The 27,694-nt window shown below is 40.0% G+C and overlaps 2 protein-coding genes across 17 annotated transcripts in view; one reads left to right on the forward strand and one right to left on the reverse strand.

Annotated features, from left to right (window-relative positions):
- The first annotated feature begins 14 nt into the window (after nucleotides 1–14).
- Nucleotides 15–18,894, forward strand: SLC2A8 (solute carrier family 2 member 8). 6 transcript variants are annotated; one of them, XR_003994442.1, is made up of 12 exons: nucleotides 54–183; nucleotides 337–496; nucleotides 1,635–1,841; nucleotides 2,936–3,035; nucleotides 3,174–3,385; nucleotides 4,072–4,215; nucleotides 4,797–4,905; nucleotides 5,801–5,974; nucleotides 6,615–6,760; nucleotides 6,924–7,061; nucleotides 16,990–17,214; nucleotides 17,778–18,894. XR_003994442.1 is itself a non-coding variant. In XM_030506798.1 (11 exons), the coding sequence occupies exons 1-10, from the start codon at nucleotides 125–127 to the stop codon at nucleotides 7,059–7,061; spliced, it is 1,449 nt and encodes a 482-aa protein (XP_030362658.1). In that variant the 5' UTR covers nucleotides 54–124; the 3' UTR covers nucleotides 16,990–18,033. The 6 variants fall into 6 exon arrangements, 4 of the variants coding, with proteins under 4 accessions (XP_030362659.1, XP_030362660.1, XP_030362658.1 ...); XR_003994443.1 differs by lacking the exon at nucleotides 337–496 and having other exon boundaries at nucleotides 15–183; XM_030506798.1 differs by having other exon boundaries at nucleotides 16,990–18,033.
- Nucleotides 10,185–27,694, reverse strand: part of GARNL3 (GTPase activating Rap/RanGAP domain like 3) — a 38,066-nt gene continuing 20,556 nt past the window's right edge. For 6 of the 11 annotated variants that reach the window (XM_030506770.1, XM_030506773.1, XM_030506763.1 and 3 more), the window contains exons 9-29: nucleotides 27,574–27,649; nucleotides 27,349–27,447; nucleotides 26,775–26,878; nucleotides 25,463–25,571; nucleotides 24,362–24,407; nucleotides 22,843–22,949; nucleotides 21,916–22,031; nucleotides 21,050–21,154; nucleotides 20,687–20,761; nucleotides 19,628–19,739; nucleotides 18,811–18,909; nucleotides 18,014–18,130; nucleotides 17,241–17,413; nucleotides 16,795–16,953; nucleotides 16,421–16,487; nucleotides 15,187–15,294; nucleotides 14,642–14,760; nucleotides 14,091–14,226; nucleotides 13,216–13,425; nucleotides 12,805–12,916; nucleotides 10,185–12,087 (exon numbers count right to left, since the gene is read on the reverse strand). In XM_030506770.1, the coding sequence (XP_030362630.1) occupies nucleotides 11,931–12,087; nucleotides 12,805–12,916; nucleotides 13,216–13,425; nucleotides 14,091–14,226; nucleotides 14,642–14,760; nucleotides 15,187–15,294; nucleotides 16,421–16,487; nucleotides 16,795–16,953; nucleotides 17,241–17,413; nucleotides 18,014–18,130; nucleotides 18,811–18,909; nucleotides 19,628–19,739; nucleotides 20,687–20,761; nucleotides 21,050–21,154; nucleotides 21,916–22,031; nucleotides 22,843–22,949; nucleotides 24,362–24,407; nucleotides 25,463–25,571; nucleotides 26,775–26,878; nucleotides 27,349–27,447; nucleotides 27,574–27,649 (2,406 nt within the window). In that variant the 3' untranslated portion in view covers nucleotides 10,185–11,930. Of the gene's footprint in view, nucleotides 12,088–12,804; nucleotides 12,917–13,215; nucleotides 13,426–14,090; nucleotides 14,227–14,641; nucleotides 14,761–15,186; nucleotides 15,295–16,420; nucleotides 16,488–16,794; nucleotides 16,954–17,240; nucleotides 17,414–18,013; nucleotides 18,131–18,810; nucleotides 18,910–19,627; nucleotides 19,740–20,686; nucleotides 20,762–21,049; nucleotides 21,155–21,909; nucleotides 22,032–22,842; nucleotides 22,950–24,361; nucleotides 24,408–25,462; nucleotides 25,572–26,774; nucleotides 26,879–27,348; nucleotides 27,448–27,573; nucleotides 27,650–27,694 lie in introns of all 11 variants that reach the window. The other 5 variants (XM_030506764.1, XM_030506765.1, XM_030506762.1 and 2 more) reach the window with 1 other exon arrangement.

A 27,694-nucleotide genomic window follows, 5' to 3' on the forward strand; every position in this document is an offset into this window, starting at 1 on the left:
ACCTCCGCGTCGTCATCCCTCCCCGCTGCCGCTCTCCATCCGTTTCCGGCCGGGGCTGGAGGGCTGCGGCGGGACCGTGCCTCGTACCGGCTGCCCCGGCAGCAGCGCCCGGCGCCGGCCGGCCATGGCTGCAGAGGAGTCCCGCTCCCTGCTGGGTCACCCCGCGCCGGACCCCGACCCGAGGTGAGCGCGGGCGGGCTGAGGGGCAGCGCTGGCGGCCATGGGGCGAGCAGTGCCGGGCCCGCCCGAGCGTTACGGGCCCTCCTGAGGGGCCAGGGCTGGGGCCGAAGCGGGAGGTGGGAGCGGCGTGATCCTTGTGGGCCTCTCCTGCCTCAGAGTGCGGAACAAGAAGCTGTACCTGGCCGCCTTCGCCGCTGTCCTGGGACCGCTTAGTTTTGGCTTCGTGCTAGGCTATAGCTCACCGGTTATCCCAGAGTTGAGGAAAATCGACGATCCTAAGTTAAGGTTGGACAGCGATCAGGCCTCGTGGTTTGGGGTAAGTCTCTGTATGGTGCCTCACCATGATGTGAGTTCACTTGAAGGTATGGGTCAGGATGACGCTGCTTGTATGGTGGAGTCTTACTCCTCTTAAGGACGAGGGTAAATGCAGATCTTAATGAAATCTAGTTTCATTAGCTAAAGTCGGTGATTGGTTCGAGTTTTTCCAGAGTGACAGGGCTGTTGTGCTCTGATAACTTCCAGTTGGCATGTACGACATGAGCCTGAGGGAACTGGGGTGTTTAGTCTGGAGAAGGCTCATGGGACCTTATTGCTCTCTACAACTGCCTGAAAGGTGGATGGAGAGAGGAGGTGGCTTATCTCTTCTCCCAAGTAACAAGCGGTAGGACAAGGGGAAATGGCCTCAAGCTGCACCAGGGGAGGTTTAGATGGAGATGAGGAACAGTTTCTTCCCCAGAGGGTGCTCAGGCACTGGAACAGGCTGCCCAGGGCAGTGCTGGAGTCACCGGCCCTGGAAGTGTTCACACACCATGTAGACGAGGCCCTCAGTGACATGGGTTAGTGGTGGCCTTGGCAGTGCTGGGGGCACGGTGGGACTTGATGAGCTTAAAGGTCTTTTCCAATCTAGTTGATTCCGTGATTCTCTTAATAAATACCCTTATTATTTGAACTTATTTTTTGCACTAAAATGTCCTCTTAACTATTCTCATGTTTCTCAGTTGAACCTGTTAAGAGACCACAGGAAATAAACTTTTTAATAAATTAGTGCAGTCCATCAACATGGGGAATATTTGCTTTTTGGATACAGGCTGGACTTCAGGTTAGTCAAGATAACGATTTCTTCAGGGCTTTAAAACAGTTTGAAAAGCCTGTTTGGGAATGGACAGCTGTGCGGACAAATTAAGAATCAATTTCTGCTGCTTCTGGTTTTTTTCTTAATTGAAAGAGCTTTGTATATGATATGAAATGTACTCGCTGTTCACTGTGGTGAGAGGTGCTCCTTGACTAGGTTTTGATTAGGAAGTTAATGTTTATCTTGATTTTCAAAACACCTGCGTATTCTTGCACAGTTTTTGGAAGCTGTTAGTACTTTTCAACATGTTAAAAGCAATTGCTCTTATATTTATTTATACATATGTATAATATATATTTTTTTTTTTTACTTATTTTTGAAGTCAATAGTAACATTAGGAGCTGCTGCTGGAGGAATACTAGGAGGCTATCTTGTGGATAAAGTTGGGAGAAAGCTGAGTCTAATGCTGTGCTCGGTACCATTCGTTTTTGGATTTACAATTATTATATCTGCTCAGAATGTTTGGATGCTTTACCTTGGACGAATGCTGACAGGCTTAGCCAGTGGAGTTACCTCACTTGTTGTTCCGGTAAGAAGTTCTGCTGGGCTGCGTGCAGCTGTGGCTGCTTTTGTGTTTGTCTGTGGGGCTTTCTGTTTCTTTTTCCATAGCAGCATTGTAAGTGACTTGGGTGAAGGAACTGAGTAACTGTGGCCAAGGCAGGTTGTGGATTTTGAAGAAACTGATTTCTATAGAACCGTATTTTGCTTGGTTTTAGTCATGAAGAAATAATAAATGAGTTTCTTCTAGTGGCACTTCTGTACTGTGCATTCCTGGTACAGTGGTGTGATCTGTTAGATTAGTAGTGCTTTATTTGATTGCTTCTGTTTATGTTCTACCTTAGTAATATCTCTGCAACTTCCTTCTATGTGGCTGCAGTGATGAGGGGGGAGAGTGTCACATGTAACATCAAGTTTTTGTAGCTCTATCCTTGAGATGAGGATTACTTATTGTCCTTCCAGAAAAAGTAAGAACTGTGACTTTAGAAAGAATTGTATCTATAAATGCAAATAATTTCTTTTAATGTATACAGCTAAACTGTAGCTGTTGACTTGGGGTCAATATATTAAAAAATAGCTGAAAACTTTAAGTTGATCCCAAATGTTGGATGAGGTGTGATGCTGTTCATGGTCTGTGCTAAGATGAGCTGTCGGTCTAGAACTTCACGGAGAATGAATTCATTTGTACTCTTAATGCTGAATTAAAACTGGAAAACTTTCCTTGCAAACAGTTGGGCTACACATTTGTGCAAGGATTGCTCTAAGCTCTGCTTCGTGCTGTGTGTTTCTTGTTCAACATGACTAACAAAAGCAGCTCTCACTAACACGAGTTCATTCCCCTTTCAGACGCGACGCTGCATCAGCAGCTCCCGGCTTAGTTCCTCCCTTTTTTACAGCACTTCTCATAATGTGGTTATACAGTAGCGAGGGGGCACCTTCCTGCCTGCTCCCTTTTAGTGAGGCTTTTCTTAAGGAGGGAGGGAAACAGAGCTGTGAGTGGGTTTGGTTGGGGGTTTTTTTGTGGGGGTGGGGGGAGAGGGGGTGTTCCAGAAATGAATTACTTCTCAATTCCTTGATCCCAAGTTGCATACAAGTAGTTATTTGATGGTTTTCTCTCTGCTTTAGGTGTATATATCCGAAATATCTCATCCTAAAGTCCGTGGTATGCTTGGCTCTTGTGTGCAGTTGATGGTGGTGACTGGCATACTGGGAGCCTACATTGCAGGTACTGGGGTTAGGGCTTGAGGTTACAAACAAGACTTAGTGCATGCAATGGAAGTGCTACACTGAAAAAGTCAACATTAACTTGCTTGTACCACTCACTGATGCTCATAGTCCTCTTTCTTTCCTTTTTATTACCAAGGAATGATACTACCATGGCGCTGGCTGGCAGTGCTGTGTTCCTTCCCATCCTGCATAATGCTCTTGTTCATGTCCTTCATGCCTGAAACACCGAGGTTCCTGCTGAGCCGGAGCAGGCACTCGGAGGCTGTAGCTGCTCTGCGCTTCCTGCGGGGGCCACATGCGGACCATGAGTGGGAGTATGGGCAGATTGAAGCTGGTGTTCAGGAAGAGGTGATGAGAATCTCATTTACTCTTAAAAACACTCTTTTGTATGGGGATAGCATCTGGAAGCAGATAGTCATTAAAATGGGGTTACCAAAGCTTAGTTAATAGACTTTTCTACAAGCGGTGTCCAAACCTGTTCCCTCAGACAAATGATAAGAAGCAAGTGAGATTCTTTGACTCTTTCTCCTCTACCTTTCAGCTGTCACTGTTGGCTGCCATCAGTGCACATGAGTAGTGTTCAGGCTCGTGATCTTATATGACAGCTATTTTCTTTTTTGCTTTATTTAGCGATTTGTAGGATTGTTTCACACCTCTGACACTAACGCCCTGTTGCCTGTGTTGTATGAATGCATTTCTCTTGCACCTCTAAAAGCATCATTGACCCTGTTGTGGGATGAATGCTTAAATAGACATTGAAGTTCAGCTTGTGCAAGCTGTGGATTTGTGTTAACTTTCTCTACAAAGTACTATTAATTTCTGTCTTTAGAACCTGAGAAAAGGGGAAAAATGCTTTTCTGGAGTTCTCATACTCCAGATGTAAACATTATTGCTGCTAAGGCACTTAGTTTTGCTAAAGAAAGGGTGTAAAACACTGAGTTTGAACAGATTGAAATGTTTTGAGGAGGTTTTTTGTTGGTTTCGTTCTTGGAAAAGATGTTTTTCACCAAACCATTGCTTAATCTTTTTAACAGGAGCTGAATGTCTCTGAATTTAAGAACCCCTCAATCTACAGGCCACTCCTTATTGGTGTGGCTCTGATGTTCTTCCAGCAACTCACGGGCATTAATGCAGTCATGTTTTATGCAGAAACTATCTTTGAAGATGCAAACTTCAAGGTAATTGGGGTCTGCTTCCAAACTGACAAATGTCTGTAATAGTTTCAGCTTAGTCAGTGCTGTAACAAGTCTAAAACACAGAACAAATGACTTGATGATGATGCTGCCTGTGTCATAATTACAGAGTTTGTGTTTTAGTGGGCTTTTTTTGGTTTGGGTTCTAGATACTCTCTTGACTGTGTTACTCTGGCATTCCTGAGTGTTCTGGGGAGGGGGAGCTGGGGAATGATGTTGTGTTTTGCTAGTCTGAAGCTTTGGTACTGATAGAAATTCATATTATAGTCATCTTCCTATAAAATCTTTTTAATTGGAGTTGCAAATGGAATGTTTCAGAGAAAGTGAAACTCTAGGAAGAAGTTGTGGCTTATTTTAAACTTTATTAAGAGGATTCTATGTTGTATTAACTGGGGATGGGGTTTTGTTTGGGGTTCCCCCCCCCGTTTTTTCCTCTCACCGTTAATTTCTGTGGCATAGTTTGTCTTCTGTCAGATTCAAGTAACAAATGCATTTGTACTGCTTGATAAGTGATCCTCTTGTCAGCCTGAAGGAGTAAATTCTCCTTACTTCTTACTTTCTTTCAGGACAGCAGGCTGGCTTCTGTTGTTGTGGGCTCCATACAAGTATGTTTCACTGCTGTGGCTGCACTTATCATAGATAAAACTGGACGAAAAGTGCTGCTTTACATATCTGGTAAAACATGTTACTGAATTTTGTTCAGCAAGAAAAAATTACATATAGTATCAAAAAATGTCTTAACTGTTGGGGGAATTAAGTGTTGTGATTTACACATTTTAAGTGGTTTGCTTTTATATTTATAATTTGGTATAACTGTAGATTTGAACTTGTAAGAGGAAACTATCATATTATATATACATTGTAGGTGGAACCCCTGGAAATTACTTACATCTTTTTGTCTTCTTACCACGGATGTTTCAGTTGGTGCTAAGCAGAGCTTACCTAAGTCAAGGACTTTCAGTCTCTCATGCTCTGCCTGTGAGGAGGGGCACGAGAAGCTGGGAGGGAACAGAGACAGGACACCTGGCCTGAACTACCCCCAGGGGTATTCCATCCCACAGCACGTCATGCCCAGTATAGAACCTGGGGGGAAGAAGGGACCGATCGCTGCTGGGGGACTGGCTGAGCATTGGTCAGCAGGTGGTGAGCAACTGTGTTGTGCATCACTTGTGTTCCTTGGGATTTGTTCCTCCTGTTTTTGTTGTCTCTCTTTTCATTAGTAGTAGTAGTAGCAGTAGTAGTAGTATATATTACTTCAATTGTTAATCTGTTCTTTCCTCAACCCATAGGTTTTACCTTTTTATGATTCTCCTCCCCATCCCTTTAGGGGGGGTGGCTCTGTGGTACTTAGCTGCTGGCTGGGGTTAAACCATGACAACTGTGTTGTGTGGCTGGTGTTTAGAATGCTTGTCTGGCACCTTTCACTCCTGTCAAGGCCAGTGTTTATTTCTGCTAACAGTATCTTTTCAGAAACACTTTGTGAGGGGCACCATATCTTACATTTGGCTGACAAACTCAGAGAATACCCAAGTGGTAACTAGTGACAACTTAGTTCTTGCTTACTTTTCAGGGCTGATCATGGCTCTCAGTACTGCATTGTTTGGCCTTTACTTTAAAATGGTCCTTCCAACTCCAAACAACTCATCCAATCCTGATGTATGGGTCACTCTGAATTCAGCATCACCAGGAACAGAAAGCAGCATATCCTGGCTTGCAGTGGTGAGCTTGGGCTGCTTTGTTGCTGGTAAGTGGAACAGGCGCCTGAGGAGCCATTACACCAAACTCAAACTTTCTGTTTGGCTGAATGTGCAAAACTGGCTGAATGTGCCAGTTTTGTTCCATTTTGTCACATTATTGATAAGTTATGTCTTTGACAGACCTTTTCAGGGTATAATGCAAAGTTAGGCTGAGCGTTCAGAACCCTGCTGGTAAAAGCTAGGAGCTTAGTTAAGCCAATTCCCTGAAAAAGGAATTTATACCTCCCTATGCTAGTAGTGAGTAGTGATTGCTCAGGTTAAACTGCTTTACTGTTAATGGAAAAAAACCAGATCGTGTTAGTGTCTGAGCCACACTGAGTTCTGCAATGGCACAAGGCAGCAGCAGTAAAAAACAAGGTTGGATTTTAAGCTTATCAGTAACTTCATGGCAAGAAGTCTCTCTTGTTAAGAATACTTGTCATTAATTTGCTGTAAAATGCACTAGGGTTTGTCATGCTGCCCTAAAATAATCTACTCTTTCCTTCGGGCAGAGGTACTGTGCTATTGGAATCACCCAAGAATCTAGAGTGAAAATTGCATCTCCCTTGTTTGACTAATGGGCATCATTCAGTCTTCCCTTTAATATCTATTTAACTTGCATTTATTCTCTTCTGTTTGTAATTGCAGGTTTTGCCCTTGGCTGGGGTCCTATTCCATGGCTGGTGATATCCGAAATCTTCCCCCTTAAAGCTAGAGGCATATCGAGTGGTGCTTGTGTGTTAACAAACTGGGTTATGGCCTTCCTGGTAACCAAAGAATTCAATGATTTAATAGTAAGCATTGGAAATTACCATCTGAAGTGTCTTTTCATAGGGAAATTGATTAAAGATGCTCTTGAGAGAGCCTTGAGCCACAGTCTCTTCTGGCAATACAGAACTGCAGTTGTACAGTAGCGAGCTGCTACTAATGTGGGTTCTGTTGTTTTCTCTCCTTTAGGGTTTCTTAACATCCTATGGCACGTTCTGGCTCTTCTCTGCCTTCTGCTGCCTCAACATAGCTTTTACAGCCTTTTATGTTCCTGAAACAAAAGGACAGACCCTGGAGCAAATCGAGGCCTACTTCAGAAGATCTTGAGTAAGGCTTTTTATACTGCTACGAAACCTTGGTATCATGAGTTATGGTGCTGTAGTTGAGGGCAACTGCATCACATGGCAGACAGCTCAGCTGGTAAACTTGCTATCATCTAATTTTAATGAATTCTGATAAATATGAATTCTGGTTTTTAAAAAAGTAGCTATGGGATGTGCATACACTTCTGCATAGTCCCTGTCCACATCTCCCTTTGTGGGTGTTGCACGTATTCTTTGATTCTAAGATGTAAATTAAAGTCTAATTTTGTAAGTAAATAGATCTAGTTTCCTTGCTCCACTTTACCTTTCCCTTATGGCACAGCTTGCAGTGAAGAAATGAATTATGTAGCCTGACTAATGTTAAGTTCAGGCTGCAGTACTTTACCTTTCTGGTGCTGCTACTGTTTCTGGGATGCCTGACCAGGGAATAAGTCTTGGTCCCAACAGGAGATGAATGCTTGGATTTCATGGCTGTTAGGGTTAAATTGACCTTATTTTTCGTATTGCTGTCAAGTTGGCCAGGAATGCATTGAAATCACAAGAAGGGCTGTAGCTCTTAGGAATAATGTATTACAGAATTCAAGAAAGAGCATTGCTTTTTCAAAAGGAATTAAAATATATTGGAGCCAGTGAGAATATACTCTTAGCCAGGTAAGGAGAAAAGCTTATCATTTGTAGTGCTGATTTAAGGGGTAAAGATCTCCAAGTGGAGGAGGTCTCTGAAAGTCTAACAGATGCCTGGAAACACAAAGCAGTGCTGGATTATAGCTCTTGTCAAGCATGGGTAATGCTTAAAAGACAAACACCAATCCCTCAGGCATGATACAGAGCTTAAATGAATGAGATCTCTGAAACACAATTTCTAGAGAACTCAGATGGAAACAGTAATTCAGAGCTGTCTGCAATAGTTCTACCTCCCGTCTGTTTAATGTCTTGTCTGATGAACCAAATTCAGAATAGTCATTAGTTCTGCATGTGTGGAAAAAAGAAGTGAGGTCAAATTTATGATTCATTATACATGAAGGAGTAAATCATCTACTCCTTCATAAAGGTGATAAATGGCACTTAAAACCGTTCCAGCTGGGATAGGACTGTTTCTATTTGGAAACACAAACTGTACACGCTGTCACATGACATTAAAACCAATGGTAATACAGCAGCAGTTAAGACAAGTGGTAGGTAAAGAGATTGTGTCACAAATGTAGCAACAGTCTTAACAATAGGCAATTACTAAATTACAAAGCAGTCTGCTAACATTCAAAGACTTAGTTAAAACTGACATTCCAGGTTGATAACACTTTTTGCATAAACCTTTTAGAGACACAACATTTTCCATCCAACCAGATAAATACCTAATAGAGCTAGAAATCAATATGCAGAAAATAATCTCTTACATTTGCTCTTTAACTCATGTGCTTAATGTCATGATTTCCAGGAGCAAACAGGAGGCAGCTGCAGGTCAGCAGCAAGGGAAGCAGGTAGGCAGTGTACAGGCTGGTGAAGCTGCTGTGCTCAACTAGCAAACATACTTTCTAACCTGCATGCAAGTACAGATGTTTGCTGCATGCTGTCACATGAGCTTTCCTGTACTGTTAGTATGATTTATCCCTCCCCAAAATCAGGCTAAGCCTATCTGAGACAACACTGCTTCAACTGAATTCGCAAGCACTGTGTGCATGAACCATGCCATCAAGCTGGTAATAATGACAATAGTGTGGTACTCATTTTCATACACAGAAGGCAACAAAAATTGTTCTCCAATACCTCATCACTTGCAGATGTGATAAGATCACATTACTTTAGATTCCTATAGATGCTTAGGACTTCTAATCCCTTAAAACTTGTGGTAAAACATACACACAAGTATATATATATATATATATATATAATCCTTTGGATTTGGTTTTTACCGTATCTCGAATGCAGATTAAGCCAACAGCTCTGGGAAAGCTGCTGCACAAGTTAGAGTCCACACCTTTAGGAAAACATGCAGGAGTTTGTATCCGTGCCTTGGTCAGAGAGACACGGACGAGCAGAAGGTAAATGGTGGGAGCAGCACCCTGGACCCTATGTAACTGGTTATGTAGTAGTGTTACACTTCCATGGGTGCTGCCTCCCTGCTCTATTAAGAACTGTTTAAGTATTTATTCAGTTGACTGGCCTAGTAAAACCCAAATATCACACAAAGCCATCCCCTAACACTTGCCCCCCCACCAAACCCCTAGAAACCAAACACCTCAGCCCCAAACCAGGGAAGATCTATAATCCAAACAGGCTCTACTTTTTCCTTGCAAGCTGGGAAACTGAAGGTTTCATTCAGCCTAGGGGCAGAGGTGTGGGTACGGAACTAGATGATCTGCAGGGATTCCTTCTAAGCTCAGCTATTCTGTGATTCCATGAGTCACTACCCATGCTGGTGAGGAGGCACGAGTACACTCTGAATTAACTGCCTGTACAGTCTAGTGCTTGCACCAAAGTAAATGACATTCCTATAATTTAGTCAGACTAAGGCACAGTGCTGAAGTGGTGACAATCCCATTAGCCAGAAGAGGTTAAGAGCCCTGCCTCCTCCAACAAATCCAGCCTGTTGGGATAGTAAACATTTCTTGCACAATCTGTTATAAGAGTCCAGAATAGGCCTTCAAGTGAGCTTGACAGCAAGTGTCCAACTTGGTAACAATTCTTCCTTTATGGAAAGGATTTCTTCCATCCATCTGTAGCAAGATTTTTCAGTATTCCTCTCTATTAGAGCAACACCCGTCTTACACAGCTGTAAATTAAAGGTTATCTATCTTTTCTCCCATACATGAGCTGGCCAGCCAGTGCCAAGAATGCAGGCTAAAGGCAGCTTTAACAGATGTGAAAGTAGGAAGGGTTGTGCTTAGGGTGGACATGGCTACAGTTTGTGCCCACGCCTATTTTGTAAGTTCTAATGAGCAGATGCATGCACATGCTGGAAAAGCAGGAGGGAAACAACATGGCTCTAAGGCTGGAGTGAACAACAATAGAGCTGTCTACCCCAGCAGCCCTCCAACAAGCCTTGTCATCTAACACCAGTCTGAAGCAGGACAGGTTGCATAGATGCATAAAAACCTTGCTCTTTATAAATGATGCACAAGAGCTTATATACCACCAGTTGGCTTTAATTGGAATTAGCAGTCAATGGCATGGATTTAAGACAGTATATTGAGAGAAACAATGGCTAGAAGCTAGGTCAGAGGATGCCAACTCATCACACCAAGAGGCACAGAACTCATGGGCATCTGATGAGACACAAGCTCTGGATATAACATTCTCAAAAAGAGTTACAAGCTCTTGCAAAGACTTGGAGCTGGCACTTCCCTTTAGATGCTTATTGAGGTTCACCCCACACATTTATGGGTGCAAAAATACTAAAATCATAGTAACCACTGGTTAATACTGCTTCTGCTCCTAGATTAGTTACTGCTTAAAATATTGCTTCTTTCCTTATTGGCCACTCCAGCTGAGAGTAAGAAATGATCCTTTCAGGTAAGGCATTGTGTATTTTCTTAGGTGGAGCAGTTAAACCATTGTACACAATAATCTGGGCAACAAATACTTTGCAAAAAGAGTTTTACATTCAGACAGACTGAAGCAAAAGGCACACGTCCCCAGATGGGCATGCTTGGAAAGAAAGTGAAATCATGACACAGGAATGGTATTATAAAATAAAATCAAGGCTACAGAAGTATTTCTACATATAGAACAAGAAATACTTGCTACTAAAGCTAAAATCTTTCTGTATCTATTAAAAGCCTGGAAGCATCACTCTTTCATGGAAGAACAAAACAAGCAAAACAAAACCCCCCAAACAAACGCAAACCCTTTCAAAATATGGTTTGAAATAAAATTATTGGCATAGAGGAAAGGGTTGAAAAATAATAAGCTTTAAAAATGAAACCCTGTCCTTTAACCTAACAAAAGCTTTAAGATGACTATTTCATCATAGAAAACTAGCTTCTTAGCAGTGCAATTTCCATCTGGATCCAGTTAGAAAAAGCTGATTATCTGGAATAATGACTTACACTGTTGGTGCAAGAGCAGGCAACAGCTACTGCAGTGTTGCAGGAGATGGAGAAATGCACTTGGTTTGGGGTTTTTTGCTTGGTGTTGGGTATTTTTTTGTTGTTTTGTTTAACTTCCAATTCTTAAAGAATATTTTGAGAGTTTGTGTTTTCTATAAAAAGTCTCAGTTCAAGGATTCTTGACTCCAAAACAGTTTTCAAGTTTATCTAAAAAATATGCATGGACAGGCCAGAGCAAAGGAAGCAGCATCTTCATATCTTACCTGATCTTTATAGAACATCCTTGATTCTTCACTGAACATACCCCAGCTGCACCATTTGGAGGACAGAGTGACTGGTTGGAAAGACCTTGCCTGCAAGCCTTTGGTTTGGTTGGTTTTTTAAAGACTTGAAAACCAAAAGGAGTGATTTATGTCATAAAATTCCTCTTCCCACATGACATACACTGTTGTAAAACAACTCAAGATAGTAATAACAGTGATTAACTTAGCTCTTGTCACTCAGGTACTTCAAATTACAAGAAGCTCAGAACAAGTAATACTTTTTATTTACTTCATTTTCAGCCTAAATCTCTCATTGATAACCTACTGTTAGAATTCCACAAAAAGTAATGGGTCGTTAACTGAGAAAACAAAACATACCTATGTCAAAGATATAAGCATCACCAAATCAGGCTGAACTATCCAGAACAACATGGGTTCTATAAAGATTAATCACCAATACTTCCAGCCACATTTTACCACTAGAAGCAGTGTTTGTGACATTCCCACAGAGCTCACAGAGTTGTAAGAAAATGTAAAGTAAGGAAGAAAGGTTTAAGACTGTCTTCACTTCAAGTCAATGATGTCTTCATCATATAAAGAAATGGGCTGAAAGGGACAGCTGGATGGTGAGCTCTCCTCCCTGTTGGCTAAAGTATCCGGATCTGAACTAGTGGAAAGATGACGTCCTTCAGAACAGCTTTCAAAAGAGCTTGAGATTATCCTGCAAAAGGGAAGACAAAAGTCACTAAAATACACAGCTCAGAGCAAGGAGGATCACTGGCTATTTCTAGATTTAATCAGGTTATCCTAAAGACACAGACAGACCATTAAAACTGAGTTTCTCTGGTTTACTGAGTATCATCAAAAGGCAACTGTTAATGAAGAAGTCCCCACTCAAATAATTTCCAAATAGTGAAATCAATCAGACATGGAGTTACATTGCAGCAGGTTTTGTGTTTTATTAATCTCAGTCTACTGTATCTTGGCTAAATTCTGTCACTGCTCTATACAAACATAGGTTATGAGCCAGTGAAAATAAGAGAATGGCAGTGGGGCCAGGGGAGCAGCGCCAGGCACACCAATGCTGTGGTATTTCTTTGGAAAACACATTCTGGAAATAGCAACACAAGAGGATACGAAGCAAACAGCAAGTGACCTGCACAGTGCAGATCCAGCAGTCCAAATCACATCACAGGCTCAACTGCAGCAGATCCCCACAAAATCCCCTTTACTGCTGCTTTGCTCTTTAACATGTCTTTAGCAAACAGTGGAGTTGCTTCAATATTTACAGTATTCAGATACTCTACAAACACAGCAGCATGAAATTCCCATCATTGTACAAAGGTCTCAGTCAGCACCACACCAAGCAAAGCCTGAACAATCAATTCGGAAAACATTTACAGCCTAACTTAGGTTCTTTTCTAAAGCCAGTATTTACCTGTCACTACTGGTTGATCTTACTGCTCCCTGCTTGGGGTCTGACTGTCTTCGAGGAGCCTTTTTTTGCTTCGGTGCAGTTTCTGTCTTGGGTATAGGCTCATCCAGGAGGCCTTAATAAGGCAATAAAAGATACTCTTAACAGAAAAGAAAGCATTCAGGAAAATATTCAAGTATCTATTACTGGTTTCTGTTATTAACTAAAGAGTTTCTATTTGGCTTAGAAATAACCTGTGATCAGATGCTGGCTAGACTGCTTGCAAATTATGTTTTCTCAGAGTTTCATTTGTTTGTTCATACTACTTAGTTCTGAGTACTGGCTGCATGTTACAAATCTGACTGTGATGGCTCGAAGATTATGAATTCTGTACTTAGCAATTGCTGTGTGCACTGAAGATTGAGGAGAGCTTACCCAGCAATTCTTTACGTGTTCTGCTTGCAATTTCTTTAATTTCCATACGAGATAAGGAGAGTGAGTGAGTAACGGGCAGAGAGGGAGTGCTGCTGGAGGTTGTGGTAGTGATGACCTTGGGAGCCAAAGGTGACTTCAGAGGTCGTTCAATGCTTCGCCCAACCAGGTTACTGAGAGGAATTTTGTATAAGTTCTTGCAGGGAATTTCACCTGCAACACGAAAGGAAAAAAGAATGTTACACTTTCACTATAGAATCAATTCTTAATACTTGAAAACAAAAAGTTATACTCACTGTGCTGGGTGCTTTGTAACCCAAATAACAAAGATCTTTCTTGCATTATCTACATGATGTTCCCTTGTTTCTCTGTTTCTGTTCCCCTGCAGACTGATTGTTCACAGATCACATTACACTACATTGACTGTGTAAACTCTTTCAAGGCTAGAATTTCTTAACTTCTTTCTTTGTGTTCACAAAGGAGCTTTAACCATCCAGTGGCAGGTTAGCTTTTCTTAAATGAAAGGAATTGTGTATGCGAAAACACAAGTTTTCCCACAATTTTATACCTCTTTTTGCATTATTAGTCTTGGCCTTAGTGCCAAAGAGTCATCAAGCTACTGAAGCTTAATTCTTCCCTTCCTACAGAAATGAGTTCTTCAGAACGGTGCTACCACACAGTCAGAACTGAGATTCTGTGAGGCAGAAGCTCAGCCAGGTGCTCTATATCTGTGGAGAAACTGAAAAATCTCTCTTCCAGACTCTCAACTAGGAACTCAAAATCTTTCACCTGATCAATTTCATCTTACTAAAGATCAGATGTGATAGCTGTTGGAATGATCAGAGATGGTTATTCGAGCTGCTTGGAAACCATGTTACCTTCTAGAGAAGAAAGAGGACTTTCTGGCATTTCATAAGCTGTCGGTGTTTGAGGAGAACTCCTTGAACTCATTTCCTTGGAGCTGCTGTCAGATGATCCACTTACTGCAGCAGTAGCTTTAAAATAAATATCTGACTGAAATGACAAATAACTCATCGTTAGTACAGCGAGACTTTATCTTCTGAGTAAGAGCTCAAATGTTTGTCCACTGTGTTCTATTGCTGTAATGCTGCCAAGTCAACTAGGGTTGGTCATGGAAAGGTTATCCCACTGTAAGTGGGAGGAACGTCTGTGATGTGGAGGATAGCATTTGCTAAATGGTAAAATATCTCAGATCTGCATTACGGGGAGCAATAAAGGACAGTGAGATCAATTTTGATTCTCTTTGTACTTGATATAAACTAAGAGCATGGAGATGAACAGTTATCACAGATCAAGTAGCTCATGTTACAGTTTTTGGTTGGTTGGTTTTTGGCTGCAGCAACTTTATATGTGAATTAGATGACAACATATGACAGAAACAGACAAACATGATTTTCCTCTGTATTACCTTTGATGCTACAAGTTGAAGCTCAGGCACAACTGCTGTGTGGACTAAGTTCCCATTCACCACTAATCGGATCTCAATGGAATCAGTAGTGAAGGCAAGGATATAAGGGAAAGCACAGACTGCAATGAAACAAAAATTATTTGGCAAGGAAAAATGGTTAATGGAAATGTTTTTTGGATGCTCCATCAAAACTGTTCTTGAGTATCTGACCTCTTCGGGCATCTCCCTTTCCTATGAAAAGGGTTGTCTAACATACTGATGGACATTGAGCTACATCAAGCCTGAAGAAAACGTCACTCTCCATGCCTGGCAGAACGCAGACTGAGTGGAAAATGAAAAACAGAAAAAAAGAGAAAGGAAAAAAAGTTCAGCAAAGAAAGAACTTGGCACCAAGACTCCACTTTTTAAAATTACCATATGCAGAAACTTAGCTAAAGTGGCATCACGAATGTAACATGCTTATTCTCTAGCACACATACTGTAATTCCACTAAAAGCCAAGTGCAAATCTTAACAGTCACATCGTAAAAAGAAATCTTTTCTTACCAACAGCATAAGGGACTTGATTCCAGCTGAAGTGGAAGTCATAAGCTGATGGCTGGATTAGTGGAGAACCTCCATTGAAAGGATGTACCTTTCTGTACTGGCAAACATCTGTAACAGAGAGAAAAGCAGCATCCATCACCTTACACTGCACGTGACAAACACCAATCTGATTGATAGGCACATTTTGCCTAAGTGTGCCCATTATATGCATAATCAAGCGTTTATGTAGAAGTCCCTCTAAAGAGATCAGGAAGTGTGCTTCCTCTGTGAACAGAACATTTGAATGATCAAAATGAAAGGCCTACATTTTCATAAGTTGTCATATTCTTTACTTCTTTACTCACATATTTTGCGAGGGTGGTGTTCCAGGACTGGAACAGGCTGCCCAAAAGAAGTGGTGAATGCTCCATCCCTGGCAGCGTTCAAAGCAAGGTTGGACAGAGCCTTGGGCAACACGGTGTAGTGTGAGGTGTCCCTGTCCATGGCAGGGGGATTGGAACTAGATGATCTTAAGGTCCTCTCTAATCCAAATCAGTCTGTGATTCTATGATCCTGTAAGTGTACTCAGGGATCCAGGTAAACATCTGTGACCCTCTCAAATACGTGCTGCTTCCAGCTCTTTTCTATTTTCAGGCAAAATGGGATTTTTTTTTTTTCTTGTAATTACTGTTCTTAGATTAAATCAAAGTTTCTGTCCAGAAATGTATTACAGGTCTTTTTCTAAACACAAACTTAAGCCACTGCCAAATCCTGTGTCCCATTTTATAAAAGGAGATTGGGAGAATTACAATGAAATAATGCAACAGTGCCAAGAGGCAGGCTGAAGGAAAAGCACAAAGACAGAATGGGGCAGCACACAGAGGAAAAAGGGCTGGAATACTAAATTGTACATGTCTTGCAAATGCCTAGGAAGTGTGTAACTACCTACAGAATGAGCTAGAAGAAATAGGACTTTTGTGAGTAAGGCAGTAACATATATAAATATATAGATACCCATCTATATACCTGAAGGTAAAACCCAACACCTAGAATGTCTAAATTCAACATACCCTGCAATAAAATACTTCAATTTCTAGTCTCTCTAACACACATTTAAATTCAAAAGCATGTATATTGAAAAACTTTCCATGAAACACTGAAATTTACTTAAAAAGACAGATCTAGACTCCAATGAAAAAAGATTTACATATACAGATTGAGGTACTATCATTTTCAACCTTCCCTAAATACTTACAGTTGTAACACAACAGTAGACCAGCTTCACCATCTTCATATACATCAATAGCTGCAACAAAATTAACCTGCAGAGATAATGGGAAAGGTTAATGAAGAGGCAGAGGATACTGAGATAACCTATTAACAAGAACCAGCAAATGAAAAGAGAGACTGTAACTGCCTCTCTTGGGAATGATGATGATTATCATGTATTCCAAAAGGAACAAATATCTCATAGTGCCCTAAAGCAGAGGTTACAGAAGTGAAAAGTAAGAGACATGAGGATATTAACAAATTACACTTCCAGAAGGTCAGCACAGGATGCACCGAGTCTGCAAGAAATTATGTTCAGTGTGGTTCTGCAAGAAAATAGTCTCAATGTTGAAAGCTTACCTTGTTTGTTTCAACGTGATGCAGTCTGTAGGACTCCCCAGTGCTCTCATTAACTAAATCAAACTGATGCCGATACGCTACACAGATCATATTGTCACTGTCTCCAGTAGGCCCATCCACCAGCGTCATAACCACGGGAGGGTCAGAAAGGCATATTTCCTATAATGTAAATAACAGAATTATTCTCTTTTTCAGGCTCCTACTGTGGGTGCTGCAGGTACTCCGGGAATTTAAAGGGATGTGCTCTAAGAACAGAAACACGAAGCAGAAACTTCATTAAAAAAAATGTGAAAGATTTCTTTGGCATACACGTGATGGAACTCCATCAGTCGGCTTCTCCCTTTTATTTGTCTGGAGGTTCGGAAGATAAACCCCATGTTCTTTGGCTTCCCTCCCCCAAGGGCTGCCCAGTCTGTTAAGGTAATTAGTGATTAGATCACACATACCCGGATGTACTGGAACTCCTCTACTGGAGATTCAGATGAGGACAGCAGAGAGCTGCTGGTTAAACTGTTGCATGGATTGTATTTCTTTGTGACGAGAAGTAGTTTGTTGCGAATAGCCACGACAATCCTCAGTTCACTGCCATGGTGAGTATTAATGGCATACAAATGGCAGCCTGAGGAAATAAGGCTCTAGATCAGAAGTCTTTGAGGTAGGATCTGCTTATCTGTATAATGATTAGTACAACAGTGCTCTGATGCATGACTTAGCAACACAATTACAAACCTCCCAACAGGATAACATTAACTTCTAGAAAAAGACAAAAGGCAAATTCTGCAGGTTTCAGCTTTCCAAAGCAGCTTGCATCTCAAGACTAGAAAACGGCTTTGTCTACTAGTACAATATGCGACACCCAAAGTAATCTAAGCACTACTATTTAATGGAGCTTTGTCAGTGTTCCTCCAACTTAAAATCTTAAGTCTCACATAATTCTTCTCAAATCCCTCAATCCTGAAAGCAACGTATCTATTTTTCTCTAGAGTTTTCCACCAGCAGTGATTGCCAAGTACCATGGTATTTTCACAAAGTTCTAAAATACCACGTTGGACTACACCAGACTTGCTTTCACATCTAAGCTTAACGAAGTTTGAACTGACTGTCCAGAGAAAAATATGAAGGTGAACACCTACAACTGCCTCAAAGGAGCTAAGAAGTCCCTGGCAACTACAAGCATTATACCACAGTGGATGTTTTTAACACAAGAGAAAATAATCACCTTTTGTTCTCTCCAGTTTATTTTCTCTGCAGTCGTATTTGCTTCTTATGATTTGCTTTGTTTCTATATCCTTTTGGACAGCACTGAGTCTGAAGACAAGGAGACGAGAGTCTTTGCCTGAAGGATGAAGAGAGACAGGACACGGCAAGTTAAAAAAAGATGATGGTAGTTTGAAATGAATACTTTCAAAGAGAAGCAGCACCTCCCAAACAGAGTTCATAAAAGGTGTCAGGAGAGTTTTCTGTTAACTGAGCCCTAGTCCTGTCAATTTTTGTAATAACTACTTAGGATTATGTGATATCTGTTCAGAAAGTCTCACAGCTTTTTGCCAACTCTTGGAGAGTGCAGATTATAATGGATGGCTGAGGTTGCTGCCTAGCAACTGGTAGGTTTTGTCAATCTTAAGTCCCTAACAAGTTTGTGGCATCTTTGATACCTGCTGCATTGGTGCCTTCTTCAACACCTTCAGCAGCATTAAGTCATCTCCCCGACATGTTTGCACAACTGAATAAACATATGATTCAGTCAAAGAGATTTCCAAAGAGTGTCGAGTTCCAACAGTGGCTGAAGAAAGCCCAAAAGACCACATGATCTGTTTCAGGCTTGCCTTGAAGGAAGCATGAATGAGCATTCTGCCTTTTGGAAAATAACAGCAGTTGCTGTATATGCTCCCCTCTTTGAAATGAGGCATCTAACACACTTGCCACTCATAGACACAATTGCCTCATGAGACATACATACCCAGCACTAGCCACATTCATATGAGAAGAGAATCAAAGAACAGGCACCTCTCCTACCTTTGTCTGTTCGAGCAATCAAAAGATCCAGAGTTTCCAGCACATGCATCTGCTTTACTTGGAGAGTTTTATCAAACACTTGCACTGAGGGTTGACCATCTAAAAATGAAACACATACGTGTGTATTCAAAACCCTGCTAAAATTTGCTAGTCACTGGTTTTGACTTATTTCTTTCTTGTAATAAAAGCCTCAGGTTTTTTTCTTAGGAAAATGAGAAAGCTGCTACATATACCACAGCATCATAGCCAGTACTTGCTCATGGGAGAGTTTTATCATCACCATGGATCAGATTATGCAACTGAAGCCCAAAAGGGACCTTCCTTTGGAAGGTTTGAGAATTATCACCAAGAACTAACGTCATTCCCTCAGTACTGCTGGCCTTATGTGACAGCCAGAAGACAAGGGGTCAAACTAGCAATATCATTGCTATGCAAAAAGCAGGCTTTCTTTGTCACATAAGCTTTTGGCTTCATGCTCACTATTATCAAGGGCTAAGAAATCCAGACAAGCCATTTAAACACTCCTTGAGCTTGGATGCGAGTTCATGAGTCTTTTCAGATGGTCAAGAAAACAACATCTGCAATAACAAAACATTCAGCAATCTGCGTTAACATTGGCTGCCCAATATGGCTTGGTTCTGGTGCAGCAAGAATTCTTGCAACTAGGTTACACAAATGCAATAAATTCACTTGGACTGGGAACTATCCCTGCAGGTGAAGACCTCCCAACACCTGAACATTGCTTATGAACATACATTTTCAAGAAAGTGGTCAGATACATAGAAATTGACACAAAAACACTGGATCATTTACTAACCATCTATTAACAAGATGCCAGCATCTGTAGAAACCAGCAAGGACTGGCCCCAAGAATCTGCACAGACAACCTCATGAGGAAAATTACTGCAGAAAGATTGAGATTCCCAAGGCTATGAAGTAACATAAGGGATACATATTAAGTACACTAAGAAATACAGAGCATACAGACACAGAATGTGATGGACAATGGCAGGTAGTAACATGTAAATGCTTTTGGCAGGATACATTTCCAAACACACTATTTTTTTGAATTTGAAGTATCCAACTTAAGTTAATTTTCTTGCAGAGGAAATAACTTCCATGTTAATTGGGTTTGGAGCTAGTACGTGTAATACACATTCCTGAAACACTGGAATTACAACACATGCAGCTGATACTCAGTGCAACCCTGGAAATACCCAGTATGTATTTTACTTACAAACAAACAAACAAACAAAAAACTATAGACTTAAAACATAGGTACCACCATGCACATGCAATTTGCTTACATTTTATGGCTCAGTTTGTGATGTTTAGTCACTAGCACATGGTACAGCTAAAACTGTCTTTGTGCCAAACTCTTCTTGCATCATACGTTCTCTGTACTTACCTCCCAGTACAGAGCCCCTCCTCCCCCAATTTAAATATTAGCTGAAGTCTCTGAAATTCTAGAAGTGCTTCTGAAGCTTCTGTATGTAAGATGCATGCAGAAGAGCGTGGTTTGCATCTCTGACTCCCTAAATGCCCTTGAACAAAATCTGGGACTACAGGAAATAAAAACACAACTGAATTTTGGTTTAAACTTCATGCAGAAGTTAAAATAAAAAATGACTGCATATGGAAAATGATACTTTCATCAAATATTCTCAGATATAACAACATCCACACTTGCTTTAACTTGAGAAGTGCTTCCACCTCTAGGCTCATCCTTTATTAATTTGGTATTGGCTGCAGAATCACTTTGACACTACACGTCATCTTTGCTGCTACAGCATCTAATTACAAACGTAAATACACAATATGCAGATACGCAAAGCCATACTTTCATAACTCTCCTCAGACAGACAGGTTCACTCACCTCCTTTTTACAAAAGCTTGTGGTTGCCAAGTTAGCTGTGGCATCCCCTTTCACAGTGGTTTTCAGTTTCAATGCCTAATACAAACAGATGTTTTATTTAAGTTGAGTTTCTGTCAGCAATACCCAAGCTAAATACTATAAAGAAAAGACAATTTAGGACTACAAAGTAACTTCAGTTTGAAATTCCTATCACATTTCACATTTCAAGTAATTGGGGAAGAAGCAGAATTCTGTATATCCTGAATAAAGTCTACATGAAATACTAGAGGGCTGCTAAGTATCTTCTCAGCCAAAACAAATTCCAACAAAAGCAGTGATGCAGCCTTTGTAAACGTAGGTGCATACCTCCTAAACTGATCCTACCTGACCAAGTCGGACAAACTCTGCTTGCCGGGCTTCCTCTTTCTTCCGTGTTGATTTTGGTGACTCTGGTAGGACATCACTGAAGGATCTTCTGTTGAGCATGTTCTAAACCAGAAAACATTTTTAACTAAACCAAAAGTTTTCATAATCTTTCAATCTGAGTGAATGTGATATCATTTAAATATTCTTTTTCCTGGATATTTTCCTGTAATGATGACTCTAACTGTAGAGCTTCTTAGAGAACAGACATTGCAATTCTTCCAATCCTTGTCTGCTTTACTTTCCAACTTGTCATAATTTGTCAGTGTCACATTCTATACAATCATAAGAAAGACCTCGGACATGAATGTATGGACAAAAAGGTTCAAGCAGATCTATTTAACTAGGAGAAATAGTGGGGGGAAAAAAAGATAGCATCTTACTAATTTTAGAAGTATTAAACTTCTTTTAAGTTAGTTAAGAATCACCTTAATAATGTCTTTATCATCTAAAATGAAGTTATCTCATTGTTACCCAAGGGTAAAAATCATTCAAGTTTACACACAACAGGATGAGTAAGTGCAGTTTTTATGGTGATGAGACTGATACCTGTATTTGCAGAGCATAAATTTCCTGCCTGCTGCAAGCAAGCTTATACAAAGTATGACATTTTTATGCTTCTCCTCAGATCTGGTTAAACAAATGCATGAAAAGTCCTATCCTGAAATGACAGTCTGACAACTTCCATGTAAAACATATATGACAACTGGCGTTTAGTGTATGCAGTTCAGTGCTCATCAGGATTACAGTCTTCTAAAGGAACAGAACATGCATTTACGAGTGAGAACAGGAAAGCACATATGAAGGATGAAAAGACTTACATTTACCTTGTGTAGATCAGGCATCAGGTCTTGGTATAAAGAGCGGATCAGCATGTCCAGAGTGCGCTGACGTTTCTGGGAAAATGTTGGGGTTTCCAAGGTGGCTTTTTCCCCATTGATTACTAAAATATTATGGAAAAGAAGATACGTTACCTAAACGAATGGTGACAACTGCCACTGACTCTACTTGGCCTCTGCATAAAAATACCTGTTCTCCCCTTAGTAATTTAGAGTTACCTCCTTTTTGCACTTTTTTTAGTGCATAATGACCCCTTAAGTTTAAAAGGGAAAAATAGTAATAGGAGAATTCTACAATAACTACCTAACTAATAAAAAATTAAAGACAAATTGCTGATCAATTTAAGTAAACCAATTTAAATCTGTGAAATGAGTTATCAGTCCAGTTCCTGTCAGCTAAGCATTAACTGTAATCATCATGATCAGTTCTCAAAAGATTTCTTTCTTGCTGATTTAAAAGGGCGAGTCAGGGTCAGTGAAAACTGGAACTGAATCCTGACAGAATTGAAAAGCTCTTAAAGGTGCTGAAAGGCACCTCTGCAGCTTACATCCAGAAAAGCTTACACTTTTGGGTTTCCAGAGCTGCTAACCTAACAGCTTCTATTCCGAAATATTGAACAGCATTACAAATGCCTTCAGATCTCCAAGTCCTTTAGGAAAATACAAAGCTAAGTATGGCTGCACATTCTGCAAATGAGAAAGTCAGATTCTGTCTCGTAGAGAAGCTTAATTGCATAGGAATTAATTTCTTTGTTAATCTGAGTGGAACAGTTTGGTAGAACTGACATCCCACCTATGAAGACAAGTGTACACAGAACAAGAGCATACGCAGGAAAATGTGTTTACATTTTAAGCATCATTCATTGAAAGCACTTTTTGTAGTAAGTGTTTCTAGCAAAAGAAAAACTGACTTACATTTCACTAACAAAAAATCCCTGAATTCCTGGTGATTTGTAAACACAGGTGGGGATGGAAGGGGAGGCCCAAAGAGAGGAACACTTTCTTCTGAAAATATTTTCAGCCTATTGAGAGAACAAATCTTTATCTGTATTGAAAGTCACATTCAAAATGCACCTTTTTTTATAGACACTATTCGAAATAGAAGAACTGCAAACTGTTATCTAGGTATTTCTTAGGTAAGATGTCCCATGGGTCTAACAAAAACCATTCACTTGGAATTACTCAGTAGAGCAAAATTCTTCCTTTACACAAACTCATACTGAGTTTGTTACTAACAAGTAAAACAGAACTTTGCAGTTCTACCCATAGAATAATGCTTTTAATGGCACTAGCAAAATCTAGTCCTTTTCCAAAAACAAGCTGTAAAACAGTTCTTTGCCTTCACAACATGTTGTCCTGATAGATTTCTCCTTTACCTGTGCACTCAGCAAGTGCATGATTTGTTTCTTTCTGAATAATAATGCCTTACTACAGCTGAATATGTATCTTGGGAATAGCAAATTCATTTTCACTGAGGAAGAGAGTCAGAATGACTTCCATGCCAGCTGGACCTGCTGAGTTCTTTTGATCCATAAGGAATCCAGCATGGATCCTGCGTGGTATGCACTATGGGAAGATGTGTCAAGACGGGCAGAATGAAGCCACTAAGGAGTAAGATGGACTCATCTAGTAAAAGCAGTCAGTTATTCACAGCGAGAGAGGTAAATTTATCTTACTTACTGCTACTCCTTTTCTTCCCAAATAAACAGCAGTGTAAAATGTAAATGTGTTTACCATGGACAGCCCATCTATTGACTATGAGCTTATCTGGTTAAAGCGATTTTGCTCATTAAAGCCTAGGCACAAGGCTGCAGAAATACTTGCTTTTCAGATTCTGGTGAGACCTAACAGACTCAGACTTGGACAGCATATGCCTCCAAGAGTGAGGGTCCCAAGGCTAACTGAAAAACAGATGAAGAACACATTATTTACCAGCAAAATTCCAGAAGGTTTTAAGTATGTGATGTCCAACTGTACTAGTACTCTATGAAGGTCCTTAAAAATTAACTGGTTTGCTTTGCTACAACCAAACCCAGACCTGTAAAAGGATCTGCAGTCCATGGCTATCACATCACATCTAATTAACTTTCATCATACATGTAGTTCACCATGTCATTGATCTCACCATGTCAGAATATTCCAGGCATATCTTCCATCATTTTGTTACATTTAATCCAGAAAGTAGTTTTGTTTTGCCCCCTTATCTTATGCCTGTTTCTTCCATTTTTCTGATGCAAATAAGCAACTATTCACAGCCAGTTTAGAGCCACCCACATCCAGGTCCGTATTGCTCTTCAGTTTCTTAAGTTCATTTAGCTTCCTTTGGCATAAAGACAGGTAGACAATACAAAATGTTTTCCCTTTATCTCTAAACTGAATCAGAAATTCAGTGTGAAGTTATTTGTTACTGCTGTGGTTTACAGTCAGCACCTACCTGTAACTATCATTCTGCTTATTGTATCTCACTAAGGCAAAAATATCTGCCATGCAGTTAAGGAAGTTAATCCAGTACTAATGACTCACAGGTATTTTAATACACTTTTTTTCCTCCTGCAGAAGATCACAGATTTAATAAGGGTAAAATATATTAATCTATGTAAATATTCTAGACTATACACGTTCTACTGTTTATAAAGGAGGTCCCATACAAAATTATAACACAGCCTGTAAGTTTTCAGTCCTCATAAACAGTGTCAAAGAAAACATAAGTCTGAATAGCTTCATTGGCTGTATGGGTTTGTGCCAGATAGAATGGAAAGACCTTTGCCAGCAGCTGTGATCAGCACGATCAGAGACTGCACAATAAAATAGACTTATAATGGGAATCTATTATTTCAATGTAAGCATCCAGTGCAATTTAGGATGCTTGAGAGGATATTGCCTAGTCTCCAGCTGCTATTCCAGAAGGGACACAGATCTCCTGTAGGCCCTGTGTCATCTCTGCCAGACCTGTACAGGCATGTCAGATATGCTGGGATATCTAAATTGGTGCTGGATGCCTTTACCTGGGTAACTCAATCCTACCCTACAGATGACACAGGGCAAACCCTTACAGCAGCTATTGTTGCTGTATAGGACAGCACAGTGGGATATCTATATGCTAGTTTTTCCCATTAAAGAAGTAGCAAAAAAGGGGTGCTACAGTACATAAAGAACGTGAGTATGAGGAGCCAGTACAGATTCAATGAGCTTTGAGATTTACCACATCTGACACAGATCAGTGGTAACCTCCAGTTTTCTTGCAGACACCTTTATTCCTGGCTGTTGTCAAGTTAAAACATCAGGAAGGTGATGGAACTCCACTGACCAGCTGTGGATTACTTAAAATTACCTAAACAATAATATATAGTAAGTCCTGAGGCAGACTCAGAGCCTCCTAGTCAAGCAGTTGAAGGTAAAGAATGCAACTGTCTTTCTAAAATAGCTTTCACTCCCATAACCAGCAGGCAGGAGGGACTTTGGGTAGGATTAAAAGTAATACCAATCTCTAATAAATAAATAAATAAGTCATTAGAAAATGTAAGGAAAAAGATACGTGTAAAATGAGAGCGAATCATGGATGGCTTGAATGCTGGAGAAGACTCTTCGCCTTCCTGAAACACGATAGTGACAATGTCGTTCCCAATGTGTCGCTTCCTTTCTACCTGGAGAAAAAAAAAAAAAAGAAAAGAAAAAAAAGGAAAAATATAAAAAAAAAAAGGGATGGGGGGAGAAACAGACAAAATGAATTAAAAAAATGTATCTAAATACCTTAACAGTTCTGTCAGAGAACGGTAAAACAACGTTCCTAAACTGCAAATAGAAAAGTTGTGATATGAAAATTATGTCTGAAGCCAATATAAATTATAGCAGTGCCAGCTGCTAAAACAGCAGCTATTGCATATTAAGTTAGCAAAGCACTCCTATTTTCCAGAATTTCCATATTTAATATTCACAAATAGGGCATGGAACACCCAGCATTCAAAAAAAGCAGATCCACCACTTGAAATAAAAGGAAAAAACCCCGATGCTGAATTATTGCTTAACAATAGTAAATGTCCTGATTGGCCTCTGGTTTCTGCTGTGATCCTGTCATCAATGCAAGGCAAAAGCATGAGAAAACTGGCATGGAAATAAAAAACCAGTAATATAATTATATTATTATTATATATAATTATTGCTTAAGTAAGAAAATAGTAAAACAATTTGTGAATAATTTTAGGTAAATCATTACAGATGTGATGGAGAGGTAAATGCATGTGCTTATAAAGTATTTTTTTCCATCATATAATACACAGAAAGGTTCAAGCAATGGATGATGGCTCATTTGAACAAGCACCCAAGAACTCACCTGGTCAATCTATGAGAGGGCAACAGCAGTGCTTTAGAGCAAATGCACAAAGCTTACCATTAACGGTCTCACACAGGGAATTTCTTTCAAGCTACATGAATTGCTACTTGTGTATGAGTTGTCTGTTACATATGTAATCTGACAACTCACATGACATAATTTCCAGCCTTCCTGAATTCTTTGAGGCAATGATAATTGCAGCAGTGAAGCTCTACAGTCATCTGATTAATAGAATACTCAATCACTTCTCAGACAATCCATTTTGACCTTCTTCACAACTGTCTTTTGTACCTTAATAGAGTTGATATGATGCATTATCTTCTAACAAACATCATTACATTTTCAGCATTAGCTATAATATTGAAGAAAAAAAATACAGCAGAAGCCTTAAGGCTTAAATTTCTAAAGTATTAACAGGCAAGAAATCCCTCATTTTCTTTTAAAGTTTTGGAGTTTGTGATTTAATAAAAAAAATAATTAAAAAAAGAAAGGAAAAAAAAAAGAGAGAACCACGTACCTGCTGCTTGTTCTCTCTAGAATATGGTAGCATGGTTGAAACATGGAACATGATTTCATGCCCTTGAAAAACTGTATAGATGGAAAAGATTCCTGTTGTATCATCTGCAAGGGAAAACAACATTCTCAGCAGGGATGTGAACTTTAAGTTTTCTAAAGATCAAAAGATATTTCAGGTCCTTCTACCAAAGCTGCTTGAGTCATCCTTTTTCCTGCTCCATTCTAGAAAATGTTCACACTGCATGTTTCACATGGGTCCAAACCCAAGTTTGCAACCTAATCTGCACATTCACACTCTTATGATGTCCACTATTATGAAAAAAGTAACGTCAGGTATTCTTCATCCCATTCCCATATAAAATGAAAGAGTTCACCTTGAAAATACAGGTCATATAAATACTTTTCTTCAATAGCATTACATACGAGTGATTTAAGCTAACCTGACTTTTTCCTGGTGAAGCAAAGCATTTAGCATGCACATATTTCTCTAATATATACAATATGCACATGCAATAAGCAAAAACATTTATACTGCGCACCCCCCCCTACTTTTTTGCTTTCAGATGAGTTCTTACTTTTAGTGTCCAGTCCTCCTCTGTAGCCTGTCCAGCCTTTCAAAGTAACTGTGTCACCCAAGAGATGCAAAAATCTCTGAAAGCTTTCACTTCCCATTTCTATATGTGGAAGAGAGAAACATTACAACAAAAAAGCACGTGCAGTAACAGAACAGCTATAAAAAATAATCAAGATACAGGAATATTCGGATTAATAGAATAGAAAGGTGAAAAAAGAAAGCTCACCATTGCTGAACATTTCATCATCTGTAAGCTGCCCATCCTTAGCATAAAGGATTCCAAATTTAAAATTTACAGATCCCTGAGAAATAAAACCAAATAGTGTATGATAAAAACAGGCAACCAA

Source organism: Strigops habroptila, chromosome 15 (assembly GCF_004027225.2).
Source record: "Strigops habroptila isolate Jane chromosome 15, bStrHab1.2.pri, whole genome shotgun sequence".
NCBI classification, from domain to species: domain Eukaryota; kingdom Metazoa; phylum Chordata; class Aves; order Psittaciformes; family Psittacidae; genus Strigops; species Strigops habroptila.